Source organism: Rhamphochromis sp. 'chilingali' (genome assembly GCF_963969265.1).
Source record: "Rhamphochromis sp. 'chilingali' genome assembly, chromosome: 8".
In the NCBI taxonomy this organism is placed as follows: domain Eukaryota; kingdom Metazoa; phylum Chordata; class Actinopteri; order Cichliformes; family Cichlidae; genus Rhamphochromis; species Rhamphochromis sp. 'chilingali'.
In genome coordinates this window covers 10712202-10729945 of record NC_137935.1, presented here as the reverse complement: position 1 = coordinate 10729945, position 17744 = coordinate 10712202, and the positions used below count along the sequence as shown (strand labels likewise).

At 41.9% G+C, this 17744-nt stretch overlaps 1 protein-coding gene across 5 annotated transcripts in view; it reads left to right on the top strand.

Annotated features, from left to right (window-relative positions):
• Positions 1-17744, top strand: part of robo1 (roundabout, axon guidance receptor, homolog 1) — a 227122-nt gene that overhangs the window by 189344 nt on the left and 20034 nt on the right. For 3 of the 5 annotated variants that reach the window (XM_080889649.1, XM_080889650.1, XM_080889651.1), the window contains 13 exons: positions 398-518; positions 2121-2259; positions 2413-2540; positions 7509-7633; positions 7814-7985; positions 9596-9801; positions 11599-11680; positions 11869-12037; positions 12125-12291; positions 12404-12525; positions 14212-14443; positions 15266-15387; positions 16901-17072. In XM_080889649.1, the coding sequence (XP_080745775.1) occupies positions 398-518; positions 2121-2259; positions 2413-2540; positions 7509-7633; positions 7814-7985; positions 9596-9801; positions 11599-11680; positions 11869-12037; positions 12125-12291; positions 12404-12525; positions 14212-14443; positions 15266-15387; positions 16901-17072 (1957 nt within the window). Of the gene's footprint in view, positions 1-397; positions 519-2120; positions 2260-2412; positions 2541-6545; positions 6711-7508; positions 7634-7813; positions 7986-9595; positions 9802-11598; positions 11681-11868; positions 12038-12124; positions 12292-12403; positions 12526-14211; positions 14444-15265; positions 15388-16900; positions 17073-17744 lie in introns of all 5 variants that reach the window. The other 2 variants (XM_080889647.1, XM_080889648.1) reach the window with 1 other exon arrangement.

Genomic DNA, 17744 nt, shown 5'->3' with positions numbered 1-17744 from the left:
GCTGGATTTGAAAAGTATTCTTTAGCTTGGCGAGAAACAGGTCAGCTGATAGTGGCTTAGAGTCAAGTTCAATATGACTGCAAACGGCATAAAACAACTAAAGACTAAAGTCATCCGGTTGGACTGTGTCTCCGTAAGCTCAAAGCAAAAACCCAGTGAAAAGCCTCTTTCCCATCAAGCCATTATATGTTTGTGAGTGCATTTTATCACGGTGTTGTAATGGGCTTTTGGTGCATAAATGCTCGCTGGAATTCTTGAGTGCAATCAGGAAATGTTTCCTAATGTTTGGGCTTTGCTGTTTTCTGTGTGTCAACAACAAGTCCCAAGTGTCTCTCAGACTAATATTGCCATTTTTCTCTCCATACAAAGCCTATCACCTTCTCTTCTGCTTTCACAGATACGTGGAGGGAAATTGATGATTACAAATGCCCGGAAAAGCGATGCTGGGAAGTATGTGTGCGTCGGCACAAATATGGTTGGAGAACGTGAAAGCGAAATAGCTGAACTTACAGTGCTTGGTATGTACCTCAGATTTTTGTCTATTTTTCTGCTTCTAATGCTACCCCCAAAACATGCAACAGCCACACACTTTTCTTTTCTTTTTTTTGGCCTGCAGAATAAAAACAAAGGTCCAGATGTTAAGCTATGATCGTCTCCCTCCCAGGTTACTAAATGGTGTCACTGACCTTTATCAGATGATTTATCAATCTCACACTTCATTATGAATCTCAGGCTGTTCTCTGCAGCTTCCCTGCAAACCAGCTGCATCTTGTTTCACCGTCACTGACCTCTGACCCTGACTCCCTCTGGCCTAAGCACAGAACATGTCCAGACTCCTGATTTTTAGCATCATCTTCTTCACTTCCTTTATTTCCTTTCCCCAGAAACCTTTTGTCAAGCTAAGAAAATTACAGTGAAATAAACTCAGAATACATAAGGGCTACTCCTTCTACTTTTCTGAGTGTCATAATCAAGAAATTCTTCATTTAAGTTCTTAGTTGTCCTTACAACTTACATTTGTTTAAATGTTCATTAATATGTATTGCCCCTCTTTCTAAATAAATTAAAAAAAAACAACAACAACAACTAACCATGGTATGTGGCTGTGGTTCAGGAGGTACAGCAGGTCATCTACTAATTGGAATGTTGGTGGTTTCATCCCTGGATGTTCCAGTCTGTTTGCCAAAGTATCCTTGGGCAGGATAATGAACCCAGAGTTACTCAAATGCATTAATCGGGTGTGTATGTGAATGTTAGATAGAAGCTGAATGAGACCTATATAAAAAGTGCATTGCCTGCTCGAGTAGAAGAGCACTATATAAGAACCAGTCCATTCACCATGTCCCATCTGATGGAATGTGTTAAGACTAAGAGATATGAATTTCTTATTTTTCAATATTTTTTTATTTTTTTTTACTTTTGTGACTTGTTGAGCAGAGAGAGTCGGACCGAGAGTGGTATATACCATCTGGCTTCTATAGTATACTGGATTTTGTCTTATAGGTGTCTATTTTTGTTGGGGTGGGATTCAAATATTGCTATAGCTTGGATCCATGATGGATTTACAAATAAAAATACTCTAGCACCAAACATCAATATTTGGGCACATGCAGGTGCTCTAAATTGATTTCCCAAGCAATTTGACTTTCAAAAGTCAAGTTCCCTTTACTTTGCCCTACTTTACCAGATAAGCGCCACCACAAAGATTCAATCATTGAATCTTTGTGGTGGCGCTTATCTGGTAAAGTAGGGCAAAGTAAAGGGAAGTTGCACTAAAAAGAGAGAAAATGGTGAACAGCAGAGGAAGGCAAATCAGAAAACTCATTTACTGAACTGACACGTACTAGAAACTGAATAATAATGAGAGATTATATTAGCATGAACACTGACACCTTGGTTTAAATAAATACAAAACGACTGTTTTTGCCTTTTCTTTTCTTTTTTTGTTTTTAAACTTTCTCCACTGTGATTTATTTTTAGTTGTTTTTTTTGTTTTTTTTGGACGGATCTGAGATTTTTTTATGTTTTTTTTTATGGAATCAAAGCTTCAGCTCTATTAAAAAAAACATGATTGAAGGACTGCTGTGTGTTCATTTACGTGCTCTTTTTCATCTCTGCAGAGCGTCCCAGCTTTGTCCGTCGCCCGAGTAGCCAGGTGGTGTTAGTGGACCAAAGCGTAGAGTTCAGGTGTGAGGCCCGTGGCGATCCAGTTCCCACTGTTCGCTGGAGGAAAGATGATGGTGATCTGCCGAAAGGAAGGTCTGACTCATCAACTGGTCCCCTTTCATCCCACAATACCTGCCTAAGTCACACACTCCCTGTCTTTGTTTGATCCACCCTCGCTTTTGTCTTTGTCTGCAACTGTTTTTGTCTTTGACAACATGTGATATATGAGTACCTGTTTTAATCTAGGTATGAAATTCGCGAGGACCACACCCTGAAGATCCGTCGTCTGGTCTCTGCTGATGTGGGCTCCTACACATGTGTGGCAGAAAATATGGTGGGCAAGGCGGAGGCATCAGCTACGCTCACTGTCCACGGTAAGACAAAATACTCCTGTAGTCCTACAAATATGTTATTCATGGCCCCTTGGACAGCTATTCTGAATTCATTTCCATTTTGGGTTATTGTGCTGCCTGATTTAAATGCAGTTTAGCCCAGCTACGGTGCAATAATGGTCTTCAGCTTTAGCGCCACATGGTCATCACTTTCAGCTATTCTCTCTCAATTAGCTGATTGATTTCTAATAAAACAAAACGCAAAAATCCATAACAGCTGTAGAGAGCACATGGGAGCTCGGCTGTAATCGATTTCATTTGCCCTATACAAGTGGCATTACTCCGGAGGCCTGTCTTCCTTCACATTTTAAGATGTACAATAGTATTTGTGAAAATATGGAATATCTCAGTGCCTCCAGTAGCCGTCTCTACTGGATGTCTTATTAACACAGTTGGAATATAAAGCAGCTGGTCACAGAGTATGAACATTCAGAAAGAAACCATTCAGAGGAATTGGGGGCTGGGATCACCCCCCAAACCCTCCTGAGAATCAGAGGAACACAGAGACCATTTAACGGCAAACTAAGGGGGAATGCTGAGAGTCGGGTGAGACAAGACGGGTGGGAAGGAGGGGGGAGCTTAGTGGTGTTGGATGGAAGGGCAGTGAGTATGTTGGTCATGGAGGTGCCTCACCAATGATGCAGAACAGGTTGGGATTTGGGGCTGGGGGCAATTGTGGTGAAGAGGATAGAGGGGGAGAAAGAATTCTCCAGTGAGGTCAGTCATATTAATGTCACTACCAGCAGTCTGCACAGCCGAGATTTAAGGAGACAAGGCAATTCTATTCCTCTGCCAACCCCCACATGTTTAAAAAAAGATACTTCATCCTCACATGGCTACCCTTTGCAATTATTTCTTGCTTTTCTCCACAAGACAGCGATCTTTAGATTGGTTTGAGGAGCAAGATTAGGCACACCTGCCAATAAACCCGTCAATAAATCTACTTCTCTTATTGCCTTTTTTCATTCTTTCTCTCTCCCTGATGAAAGCTTAGTTAATGAAAGGGAATAGCATTGATGCACCAGTTCAATAAGCTGTTCTCCTGAGCAAGGGTCATATTTGAAATTCTAAAACCTCTCCTGTCCTGAGTGGAAATTAAATGTCTTAACCTCGGGCCAGTTCCCTGCTGTGTGGAGAAGGAGAGAAGCAAAGCCCTGACCCTCTTTTAATACATTACTGTTTGCCCACATATTATAAGAGTTAGAAAGGTACAAAAAAACACTTAAACTACAAAGAAAAACCACCTCCACAGAGTTAGAAACCAATTTTTTCTCTCCAAGTGTAACACCAGGTGAATAGCATGTAATTTAAATCATATGACTCCTTGAGCTAATGCTATGGTTAAATCCAACGATGGCTGATGCCTAAACCCAAGTTCTAAGAATCATTTCCATTTATCCTTGAATTTCATGACTTTTATTCAGACCAGGACACGAGGAGGCCATCGAGGTTGTGGCCACTGAGTAGTCCAGCTAATTAAAGACTAGCAGGCCACAGTCCCACGCCCGGAAATGACATGCTTCTAATTACAGATGTGGGCACAGGAATGGAAAGAAAAGCTGGGTAATTGTAGGTCTGAGCAGGCCAAAGTAGAGTAAATGATGTATAGGTAGTAAGATGCCGCTATAGTACTGAAGACAACAGCATTATGGGGGGCAGTCGTTTAGCCTGTGGGTTCAGTGGGCATTGCTGTTGCCCTGAATCAAAACTCAAAGTAGGGCAATATTGCTAAGCCTGAAAAGTAAAGGGGCATATAAGGCTGAAATGAAATGAATATAAATATTCTTTGAATTGAAGTTTTTCTTCTAATTGTGTGGTCATGTGTAAATGTAAGATAAAACCAGTTTAATTAAAACTGGATTTAAAAAACGGTTCAATGTAGAAGTCATTTCCTACAATGTCATTATGAAATGTCTTTATCATTGCAGCTGATTGAGCAAAAAAAATATTAGAACTATAACGAGACACGCAGTATTAAAGATACTGGCCTTCAAAGCTAATCTATTATAGAGCGGGACAGTTTCTGAGAAGAATGCTGTTCTGTATGGACGGGGAGATTTTCACGCTTTCTGTGGTGGGATTGTCAGCGAACAATGACGACATTGTGAAAGTGGCACCTGGGGCTATTTTTCTTTCAATGCGCTCTGCTCTCATTACTAACTTAATCAGTGAATTATTGTCTTACACATGTGTTTGTCAGTCTGCTACAGCTCCTCTGGTCTTATAAATATGTCAAGTGAAATATTCATTTGATTGATGGAAGAAACACAGAATTGGCCAAGTCACCAGCTCTATTTATACATTGATTGTAAAATAGCTAATCTAAGCCACTTGAGAATGTAGTCCTGAGATAGTTTGTTCAGCTATTCATTAAGTTATGAAAATACAAAATCTATAAGGTTTAAGAATTAGAAAAAAACACACTACAGTGGGCATGGGGACAATGTTTATGCAGTATGGAATTTAAACATTGTTTCACATTGTAGTGCACAGAATTTTAAAAAAGTCGATGTGTTATTATTTCTTAGCTGGTTAAGTTTGTCCTTAGCCATGATTTATGTGCAGAAAGGTCATGAATGCAATGGTGGTCCCTAGAGCAGCGCTGCTAATAACCCATTTAAAGGGTCTGGAAGGAGACTTGGAACTGGTGCCAAAACAGAGTGAATGAGAGGAACTTTCCCGCCGGCTTTGTGTGTGCAGTTCGAGTTATAATAAATACCAAAACCTGTGATAATAAATATTTGCCTGTTGTTGTGAGATCTCCACTTCGGCTCATGTACAGAATACAAAATCTCAGCGAGGGACAGAATAAAGTATGATGTACATCTCCCAGTGGGAGCTGCTATTAATCAGGCCAAATCCTCTGCATGCAGCCTGAGTCTTGTGTTGATGACAGGCCCACTGAACAGCAGCCTCGATCAAACCCCTATAAATATCTCTGCTGTGGTCTTCGGTACATAGTCTGCCTCCTATTGGGCTGGATGCCACAGTGCTCGGTGTGTTTTCCTCGGCTGCTCTGATCAGCTTATCGATAGACTAACCTCTGCTCTGTGAGCCAGAAGAAAGCTCACAACAAAGTAGCCAGGTCAGGTTTAAAGATCTCCTCTCCCACCAGGTCCACAATTGTGATCACAGCAGCATGGGAGAGGTAGGGTTACCTAATTAAAGGCTTAGACACACATGAATGGGTGTGTGGAAGCGTTGCAAGGTGAAGGGGGTGTTGTGTATGTTCACATTACTGTGTGTTCCTGGAGCATCTCGCACATGGATAGTGCTGAGCGTCTTCTAGGTTTGTTTGATGTGCGTGCTATTTGCATTTTAAAGGCCAGCGATAGGCAGGGGGAGGAGGAAGAGGTTGGTCATTACTCTGACTGACAGCGTTTATGTTTCCGAGGGAGCCGTTGAAGCAGACAGATTAGATAAGGTGAGTGATTGGCTGGGGGAGATTTATGACCGGAGAGTGACAGTTAACATTCACCTTGTGTTTTTATAGTCCCGGGGTACATTTGCAAGGCTACATTTAAGAGACTGGTGTAGCCATTCCTAAGGGTGCTCTAAACCTCATTAAGGGTGTAGGGATGTTCACCTTCACACAACACCTGGAACAAGAGGAAAAAGGATAAACAAAGCTTGATGTTGCTGAGCATAAAACATCTGCTCTGTGTGCTTCATATCGCTGTGCCTTTTTATTTCACTTAGTCTGCCATTTTTCCTGTCCTTGAACACCTTCCCAAATTAAAATCACATTGAATCAGATGCATTTCAATGCCTTTCTGACTCATTCACAGGAATTATTCTTTGCATGTTATCGTGTGGTCCCTAGGGTTTGAGTGAAGTATGAAATATGACATGTTTTACTGATGATGGCATGATTATTTGTACATGTGGACATCACATTGTTTTCCTTGTCTCTCCTCTTTGTGTCATGCTGTTTAATATTTATTTATTCACCTTTGGGTTGTTGTTGTGTTTTTGTTTCCTTTTTAGTTGTGTCTGGTAAGTTGAAATGTCACCCGTCACCTATTCACCGCCCTGACAGAGACAGGAAGCTGTCACAACCCCCCTCCATTCTCCTCACATCACCTCTCCACCATCCAATCAGCACTCATGTTTCAGTTGTCACGGGCAACAGTGGCAAAAGGACATTAATGGGTAAAAAAAAAAAAAAAAAAGTACACTCAGCTTGGGCCTCCAAGGTAAAGCTGCACCATTTCATTCTATTATTTCCCCCTTTTATGCATTACCAAACCCCATCTTATTCATGGACAAATTATTTCTGTATTTCAAGTGACAGTTTTCAGATTGCTTTTCTTGTGTATTATACAGCCACTGTGTAAAAAATATGAAAATGTGTGCAGAGTTGTATCATTTGAGGGCATATCCACAGCACTTTTGATATTAAAAGCGTAAACTGGGCTGCCTCTCGACCTCTACATACAGGTTATTTGTCCTCACAGACTGAGACTAGTGTCACCATGTGACATTGGTCTGTGTCACCACACTTTGTCTGAGATGGACTTTGTCATTAACATGCATGGATATGGCATTGTGGTTGAGGTCTGCACTACTGGAGGGTGTCAGCATGGACAGATGGCTTAAATTTATTCCCCATTTCCATGTAAATTTTAATGGTCCATGCCCTTGCCCATGCAAATGAGGGGCACAGGAGTGAGCCTTGTTTTTTCTATTCATTACAACAATAATATGCTTGCATTTTTGCATTTGATCAGCATACTGTTTGATCTGCTGTGCACACATCATGTAAAGTTTTGAAAACGAGCCGGATTCAATAACAGATTAAATACAAGCACATTGGCCTGCGCTTACATTTCCTTTGTCTTCTATTCATAGAACTCAGACCCTCTTGTAACTATAATACTGTGATAAATGTAATAGGCAGTAGTGTGTTTGTCTATTCATTGGCTAACCATTTTCATGGCTGTCCTCCAGTACCGCCAGCATTTGTGGTAAGACCGAAGAACCAGGTGGTTGGAGTTGGCAGAACTGTCACCTTCCAGTGTGAGGCCACTGGAAACCCACAACCGGCCATTTTCTGGCAGCGGGAAGGCAGTCAGGTAAATAAAATAAACTGCAGTAAAAGTTTTCATCTCAAAAAGCTTTGTAAATAACTATTTGTAAGCTTATTTCACATGATTGGCTATCATTTTAGAATGAAATCTTCCATCTGTCCAGTTGATTTGCTCAAGGAAATACTAAAATGGTGACCACATGTAATCCTTTTTCATCCATTCTAGAACCTGCTGTTCTCCTATCAACCTCCTCAACCCTCCAGTCGGTTTTCAGTGTCTCAGACTGGGGATCTGACCATCACTGATGCTGTGCGCTCAGATGGGGGATACTACAGCTGCCAGGCCCTCAACATTGCTGGCAGTGTGATCACCAAGGCTCTGCTAGAGGTCACAGATGGTAGGCAAACTTTTTTTAAACACCCTTTTTGCATATAACAAAGCCTGAGAGAGAATTAGGAACACTAGGAGGACATTTAGAGGAATATGTCGGATAATACTTCGGAATTTCAGATAATCTTTGGTTTATTGGTATAATGCTGTTCAAATGTAATGCTGTGGCTTTGCTTCAGAGCATATTAATATCCAAAGTGAGGTTTGTGAGGTCTGGTCTGGCCAGTTCGTTGTGTTCCTGTCAGAGGTAGAGACTCTCTGGTGCCTGTGCACCCAGACCGTGGCGCAGTACTTGGCTTCGCTGGCTTCACACTGGCTAAAGTCTCCTTCAGTATTCCATGGCTGGCTTGCTGCTGTCTACTGTTGGAAGACTGTAGCCATGTGGTGAGGTCTGGATTGGGTCCTCTAATTACCCTTCTAGCCAATCCCTGACAAGCCTGGTGGACTAACCTTGGCTTCACTTCCACCATTCCCACAGTAATCTGGGCAGCTATTAGTTTGTCTATGACACACCTAGATTCATCCCTTCATTTAACAAATGTCCTTCTTCATTTAAGACCTACAATGGCGTGCTCCAAATCTACGTCCTCCTCTCTCTCTCATTCTGTCGTGCTCTCTGGATAATAATAACAGTTATTAAAGTGAGCAGGCCGCTCTGAGGCCACTACTTCTCCGCAGGCAGATTTGGTAATTACAGGTCATGCTGACAGTGTTTTAGTAATTGCACCATCCCCGGCACAAAAGCAAAGACAAAGCAGCCCACAGATTACACCACAGCATGGTTCTGAAGATCTACGCACACATACATATATCATTATGTGTTGCTTTTACACTGTGTTAGATATTAATTTGAGTTCTTCTCACTGAATGCAACTTGCTAGTAAATCAGTGGGGCTGACAGCAGTGGTCATCAATAGTGCTATGAATAATAATGATAATCTGGGGGAGGCAGAAAACCTATAGTAGGAATATGATGAATCGCAAACGGCAGAAATTATTTAAAGTCTTCCGCCGTTTTTGTGCATTACATCCTTTTTCTGTCAAACACACGCTTTTACTCTGTCTTTGTTTGATTTGTGTTGAACACCCGGGGTTCACAGGCTGTGAGACAGGGAGGAGTTTAAACATCCTCATGCTAATACCTTTGTCTGTTCTGGCTAGATATTTTTTTTTTTTTAAGCCTTTTTTCCCTGTTTGGTGTTTTATGGCAGGGGGATGGGCCAGGGAATTGTTGGCTGCAAGCGTTTTTATGTATACTGCTAGTCTTATGGTGGATCTGCAGCGAGAGGACTGAAGTATCTGAGCCGCTTTCATTTTAATTACACTGTTTTTATTTGGCTAAGTTGGACTCCTGCTGTTGAATGATTAGAAAATTGCTTCCAGTTCTTAAAATTGAATTGAATTCCTCTCCTGCTACCATTGCAGTTTTCCCATTCTTTCATTGTTACAAGCTTGTTTACCCAATTCTCACCGTTCTATACCTTTTGTGTGTTTACTCCCACAAGCTGGATATAACTGACTGAATCCCGTGTCTTTTCTTTCCCCGCTACACCACATGAAACCTTCACAGATTAGCGCCATCCACATAATTGCCCATTTTCCTTCCTGCTTCCACAGTTGTGTCAGACCGCCCGCCACCAGTCATCCGCCAAGGCCCAACCAATCAGACGGTGGCTGTGGATGGCACGGTTGTTCTTAACTGTGTGACATCTGGTAACCCTACACCCACCATCCTGTGGAGGAAGGACGGCGTCTTAGTGTCCACACATGACTCCAGGGTCAAGCAACTGGACACAGGTGCACTGCAGATACGCTATGCAAAGGTGAGACACCTGGACACATTTAAAAAAAAGTCTGTTTTTAGTGTCAAGCAAAGTTAAAGGACAGCGTAGTACCCACTGCTGTTCATAATTTCACTCAAAATCTGCTAAATTGCCATGTATTTATATACACTATATATAATACATGATTTCAATCCATTTAAAATAGACTTCAAGGTTACCCATATCACATGCATAATGTGCTTGGCAAACCCCTGCTGGTTGGTAAATAAAGCATGTGTTGCCTGCCAGCAGCCAACCCTCAGCAGGCTGTCAGTCAGTTGCCGCAGATCTGAAATGGAGTCTGTGAAGTTGAACAGTCTGTAGTTCTTGTCAGTCAGCAGGTGCTGTGGGCTGCATGTGTGTGTGTGTGCGCGCACACGTCTATGTGTCATGGCAAGCTGTGTGATGCTGAACACACTTCTAGGTAGAGACAAGGAGGGGGTAACGACGTGTCTTCCAGATGGAGGCGTCACAGGGTCAGAGGTCACGTCATTTTGCGGCGTTCTGATGAATGCCGGCACGTCTTGTGGTGACAAGATTGCAGTGCGACTGGGCCGCCAGGCAGGAAAGGAGATGCATTTGAACCCTTCCCCTGCTGTAGAAGAGTAAACTCTGCAGGCACTTTACATTAATGAACTTGTCATTTATACCAGACAATATTTTAATGAAGATGTTTTTGATGTTTGGGATGATATATTTTATTCATATTGTTTTGCGGGTGTTACTTTTTTAATGAATTTTATTCTTATTTGGGTGGGGGGAAAACAGAGGTCTGTTGACAGGATATCCTTATACTTCATGATTCAAACATTTATCTTTTTCATTTTTTCTGTTTTACTGTCTAAACATAAGCACAGTAGTGTCAGAATAGCATCAATCACTAACAAACCGTAACAGAGTCATTAGTATCAAGCAGAGGCATAGACTCCAGCTGACAGAACAGACAGTTTTAAAAATGTACCTTTTTGTAATCTGTGCCATTATGTTTATGTTTCATGTTTGGCTTATTAGCATCTTAGAAACTTGTCAACAAATCTCAGTTAAATTAGGAGGAAATTCAGGCTACAAGCCAAGAAATTCTGATTTGTTTTTGGTTGGATCCAGATGTCTGGAACTTTGACTTTATTTTTTAAAGAGAACATGTGTTTCTTCAGTTTTTCTTAAACTGCTGCATTTTAACTGAAAGAACTCTTTCCCCTGAATCTAATGCATTAATAGAATTTTATTAAAATTTTATTTTTATTCAAAACAAACTAGTCAGAAAGAAAGACAAATAAGCCCTTTTCCAGTTATGCCCAGTTCCACAAATATACTTAATTACCCATTTGCTGCACAATGGTTCACATTTTCCAAAATGCAAGTGAACCTTGTCTTTGTCTGGCAAAGTTACAGTACATCTACAAGCACATGAATCATGAATCAAGGTTTAAACATATACCACATGTGTTGCACAGAGCAGTCACTTTCATGTTTGGCATTCAGGTGGATGGCAAAGGGAGAAAAGGTCTCCAATTAGTGTATGATCCTGTGAAAATCTTTTCCATTTGACTAGGAATGCTCCGCCACTTTTGGCCTTTCCAGCTGCTTTCCCCCAGTTTCTGCTCAAAAGGAGATGATATTGAGATTATCAGGCAATGACAGCTGCCTGCTACAGACTCCTTCGGCATGTCAATAAGCAAAAGCAATGATGGTAGGGTGAAGATAACAAGAGGCAGAGCCCAGTTCAGGAAACCGTGGGACACATTTAAATAATTTCCATTTAAACAAACATCCTCCCTTCTCCTCCTCCTCTTTCAGCTCAGTGACACTGGCACCTACACCTGCACTGCCTCCACACCCAGTGGAGAGGCCTCTTGGAAAGCCTATTTAGAGGTCCAAGGTAAGCCTAACCACTTTACTAACAAGTGTATTCTTTTTTTTCTCGTTTATTTTGGTGATTGTGTTTATTTAAACTGAAGGCGAACACGAGACATAAGCCTTGGAGATGTTCCACATTCCCCTGGTTGTTGGAAAACAGCAGTAGACTATGTTTTCCTTATTATTTGCCTTTCTCTGTTCTGCATTTAGAATCTGGGGCCCAATTCCAGCCAAACAGACCTACTGACCCAAACCTGATCCCCAGCGCTCCTTCCAAACCTGAGGTCACTGATGTTACCCGTAGCTCTGTCACGCTTTCCTGGAAACCAAACCTTAATGCTGGAGCCACGCCCACTTCCTATATCATAGAAGCCTTCAGGTAAAGCTTGGCCAAGAACAAACTAATAACTGGAGGGCTTCATTTAAAGCTTTTTAAATCTTAATTCTCTTTGTGGTGTGTCCACAGTCATGCATCAGGAAGCAGCTGGCAGACCTTGGCAGAGCATGTGAAACCTGAGTCATTTGTACTGAAGGGCTTGAAGCCCAGTGCAGTCTACCTCTTCTTAGTACGGGCAGCCAATGCCTATGGGCTGAGCGATCCCAGTCCAATCACTGATGCTGTGAAAACACAAGGTGAGAACTATATAATAAATTCTTATTGATGTAAATTTAAAAATATAATAATGTCACATTTGGAGTTTTAAAATATGACCACTATTTTTCATTTTTGTTCGCCTCCACACAGATATCCCTCCCACCAGTCAGGGTGTGGACCATCGTCAGATTCAGAGGGAGCTAGGAGATGCTGTCATCCACCTGCACAACCCCACTATTCTCTCCTCCTCATCTGTCAGGGTTCAGTGGACAGTGAGTATAATTTTAGCAATGAATGGACTGTTGTAGTTTGTTTTTTCTCAGGATCAGATTGCAGAGTGGATCGCTGGTATAGCTCGTCACTAGAGCTTCAAGGTTAGTTTAGTTATAGGCCTATGGTCAATTTGTCAGACCACTCAGCCGAGCAGATGTACTAACATCCTAGCATCGTACAGAGAAAGGACACTGCAGAAAGCAGCCTGGAACACAATCCAAGTTTTCTTAGTGTCCATCTGGCATCAGTCTGAACTGGTCAGCTGGCCAGAAACCAAAGATTTGCAGTTCTGTCTATAGCGGACCACTCATCCACCCAAAAGCTAGACTTCAGAGCACAACCTCTTGCAACAGGCCATGTAGTGCTATATAGCAGTGTGTGCCATGCCAGACTGTGCCATCTAAGATTGAAAACAGTTGACGGCTGTTAAAATAATACGAGTGAGAAGGAAGAAGCTGCCAACTCATGCTCTAAAGTAGAAATGGCTTACAGATGTTAAAACGGATAGGTGGGTGAGGAAGAAGTAGAAACGGCAGCTCATGGTGATTTTTCTTTTCTGGTACAAGCTAAATAACAAGTACCAATGGCCTTCTATAACTAATCTGGCAAATGTATGTTTTTGGAACAATGCAAATACGCTTTTGTGCTCCACCGACTTCCTTGCATAGTAGATATTAGACTATAGGATGGGGGTCACCAAGGGGCAAAAACAATCCCAGTTCTGTCTTTTGACACAAGGCCACCCCAGCATTCCCAGGTATTATGAAGTGCCATAGTGAGTGATAAATGGGGCTTAGGAAATGTAAAAAGGATACTGACATGTCAAGACTGATTTAAACCATTACTGCCCAGTTGCTCTGTCTCGCTGGAATGTTCCAGTAAAAGACATGACAGGAGGGAGCACCACAACTTCCTTGTTTTGTGGGGTTAAATCTATTCTCAATGTGCAGTTTCTTGGTTTTACATTTTCCTTTGTGTTGTGGTAAATGCTTGCACAGTTTTCAGCTTAATGAAGACCACCTGAGCCAGCTGCATATTTTATGGGGGAGGGATAAAGAAATCACTAAAATCTTTACAAGCCAGTGCTGCCTGCCTTCCGCAGGGACTCATAGGGATATTAGCATACTGGTTAGCAGTTATTCTTTTCTTTTCCATGTTGGAAGTAACATTAATTATCACTATGATTTAAACAAATGTCTTTATTCAGCTACACACCATTTTTTGTTTGTTTGTATTTTTGTTTTGTTTTTTACTACTACTACTTCGTGTATAAAGGTGCACTTTTTATTCTCTTTCCTGACTTTAGCAGTCAGTAGAGAGCAGGACAGGATGAGACAGGCAGTTCTGGGAGTCTGGGCCCTATTTAAGCAGCTCCAGACTTGGAGGAACCTTTGGCCAATGACCTCATAGTGTGGTTTGCACAAATCACTGCTGCTCCAAATGGCGCATAGACAGACTTTCGAAAGGAGAAATGTAGAAGATGGGGATGGATAAACAGAGGGGTGATGTGATGAGTTAGCACCCCATTCCATCTGCGTCTGGCGAACCTCTTTGCATGAATCCATGGCTGTCCAGTGATGCTACAGTTTATTACGCTGCCGTATCATTTTCCACTGTTACTTGTGACATGCATGATCCAGTTAAGCTGACACCACCTTTGCCTCTGTTCCTGTTGCGTTCACTAGGTGGAGCAGCAGTCACAGTACATCCAGGGCTACAAGGTGATGTACAGGCCTTCACCAGAGGGGCAACAGAGGAGTGAATGGGCCGTGTTTGAGGTGCGAACCCCTGGGGAGGGCAGCGCCGTCGTGCCGCACCTTCGGAAGGGCGTCACATACGAATTCAAAGTCCGCCCCTTCTTCAATGAATTCCAGGGAACAGACAGTGATGTCAAAATTGGCAAGACGCTGGAGGAAGGTGGGGAGGGTGTAAATGTGTACGGCTGTGTGCGAGAGTGCTTCAGTGCTTGCATGTGTGCTTGCATGTTTTCATGTTTACACAGTTTTATATGCACGGCTTGCATGTGTGAGAGAATACAACAGCTGCTGGCAGCAGGCAGGATTATGTTATCGCTAACTGTGTTATATTCACGCATGCTTGGGTATGGCGAGCAATATACGACACCCCAGTTGCAAGTGTTATACTCATTTTTCATAAGGGTGTGGTTGTGGCAGACTTGTGAGGTTTGGTTTAAACCCAACTGCAAATTTTAATTTGTAGTGCAGAGTGTTTACTGGAGTGCGTGCGTTTTTCTGTGTTGCATGTGTGGGAGTGTTTTGATCTTTTTCTGCTGGATTCTCCTTTGTTTCCAATTGTGTCGATAATTGTTTCTGGAGTTCTAAACATAACGTTTGTTTTCTCATAATGATGTGTGTTTGTAACACTCACGCACACTGTGACTTTTTCTTTTTTCTTTTGTGTGCGCTTAATTACCATCACAGGTTGGCGCTCACACAGCAGCATATGCCCCAGCACTATAACTGTCTATTCTGAATAACAGTTGTTTGCTTTTACCCCCCAAAAAACACTTACATTTAGCAAAGTGATGTTTCAGATTTAAAAAAAATGCTTATAAATTTGATAATTAGTCATTTGTTCACACATGAGCTTTAGTCACGCACAGAAGAAATTCTGACAGCTAAATTGCACAGAGAAAGCAGGGAGAGACTGTAGGCACTTAGGCTTTTTTTCCCCCCCTATCATATATGAACATTTTTTTTCTTTTGTCTACCTCCCCAGCCCCCAGTGCCCCTCCTCGTAAGGTTACAGTGACAGAGAGTGGGGACAATGGGACTGCCATCATCGTCTCCTGGCAACCCCCTCCAGAAGAGGAGCAGAATGGGGTGGTCCAGGAGTACAAGGTAACAAGGAAGAAAAAAAACCCAAACAGCCAGCACTTACCTCAGGTCTGAGCAAGTAGGACTGTTCAGAAAGAGACACAAAGGAGACAAAACAGAGGTGAAGATGCTCAGATAAAAGAATAACAGAGAAACAGACAATACATAGACATGGAAAGGTAATGAATTCCTAGATGAGGCATACCTTTGTACACCTCTGTGTCTGCTGACAAAAGCTCAGAGACAGGAAAGTTGGAAAGCTAGTGGAAACAGTTGTGAAACAGTGCCATCTGGTGGAGGTGGTAAATTCACACATCTTGTGGCATTTCAAAAGTAAAAATCTATCAGTGTTGTATATTTTTCACCAAAATGTTATTATTATCTTTTATTATTTGCTGGGCTGTAGTGAGGCTTTAAGCTGTGATTACAGATGTGTTTGTGAAGTAGAGATGGAATGTTAGTTTTTTAGGAGTTTAGGGGAGATTATGTATTTTATAATATATGATTGTAGTGGTATTAATGAAAATGAGAAGTTTCCTTTGAAGAACAAACTACTTGCCTTTATTTCCTGCTGTCAATAAAGATGTAGTAGAGACATCAGTGTAGTGTGTGTATAAGAATGAGAGTAAACTTTTGGCAAAAGACCTCAGTATCTTTCTTTCTGTAACAACTCTAGTCCCCTGTCCTACCTCTTTACCAGATAATATTCACACTTTAACAATGGCCAATATAGGACAGCACTGTCCTGTCATACATTATGCTGTGGAAGTCCTTTATTTTAATTGGAAAGCCTTTATGAGTCAGAAGAGATATAGGTGAGTGGCAAAAAGGGAGATGAGGCAGAGCCTGTGAAAAAGTTAAGCCACTGTTAATTTTCCAGGTAAATGTTTTCTGCTGATAGACTTTAGAGTAATTTCATGGTTTTTAAGTACAGTTCGAGAGTGTTCCCTGCTCATTACTGAGCTCAGTCCCCAGCGGCACTGCTTCTCACCACAATTTTTAAGATGCACAGGAAATTTTAAGCCTTTGTAGTTTTCATCACAGAAGTGCAAAAACACACACGCTGGATGAAGTGAGCATATTAACACAGTTAACTGGTGGAAGGAGGTGAGGGGTAAAGAAAACAGACTGACAGAGATGTCTCTGAGTCCTAATCCCAGGTTAAAGTATACTTCTGTGACCCTGTTGGAGTTTGTCTGTGAGACAGCTGCCCTTCTAGGGACTCGCAGCTCTAAGCTTCTGCTAAAATTGGGTTAAGGAGATGATTACTGTTTTTAATTGGTTTGAGACTGCTCCGTGACATGTTATGACTACCTCAAGTAATAATAACCCTGTGTTGAGCATATTCTGTAAAATGTTGTAAGTTATAACATGTTTTCCTGCCTCAGAGATGAAACGCAATACCCAGATTGTGCTAAAATGGCCCCAGCCTATTATAAGAGCACAAGACCAGTGGCAGCTACCAAACTAAATGTTCTCACGAAATGCTCATAACATTGCCTCAATCTCCACTTCAACTTTGTCTCTGTTATGGCAGATTTGGTGCTTGGGGAATGAGACTAGGTACCACATCAACCGTACAGTTGATGGCTCAACCTTCTCCGTGCTGATTCCCAGTCTGGCCCCGGGGATCCGCTACAGTGTGGAGGTAGCAGCCAGCACTGGTGCAGGTCCAGGGGTCAAGAGTGATGTCACTTTCTTTCAGCTCGGTGAGTAGAAACAACTGTTGCTTCTCTCCCCTCTTTTCCTTTTTTAAAAACATTACTTCAGTGCCTTTGTCTTCTGCCAATCCTCACAACTGAGTGAAGTCCAAATATTTGACAAATAATTATGGCATTAATCCAGACATCTTAAATTAAGAGCTTTAGAGAGAAAGGACTTAATGCCAAGTAAACAGACAGTTATGTAATGCCCTTCTTTATGGGAACAGCCATGTGCAAGCCTCTGCCTGTCTTCTCTTTTTTATCATCAACGATGTTTTAAAACTATAATTGGAGTGATTATTGTTAGAAAAACATCATCAAACCTGCCACACGGGAGTCTGATGAGTCTGAATGACAGGGGGTCTTATACAGCTTTTGCATAGTCTGAAATAGTTTTTAGTTTAGTTTAGTTTACAGTAGCTGGCAGTACGATCAACACAGGCACATTAAATTCCTGTGTGGCAGAGCTGTTGAACTGACTGCCGCACCCTGCTCCATTCTCCAGTCAAGGATGCAATGTTTTCTGCCTCTGCTTCGCTTCAGACAACAAAGGCAATAATGAATCGTGCACTCCGGGCTCAGACATGACATGTTATTAATGCTAAGACACACAGCGGAGCCTGCTTCAGAGGCCAGTTGTTGTAATTTACTTATTGTTTTTTGTTCTTTTAGTCTAGA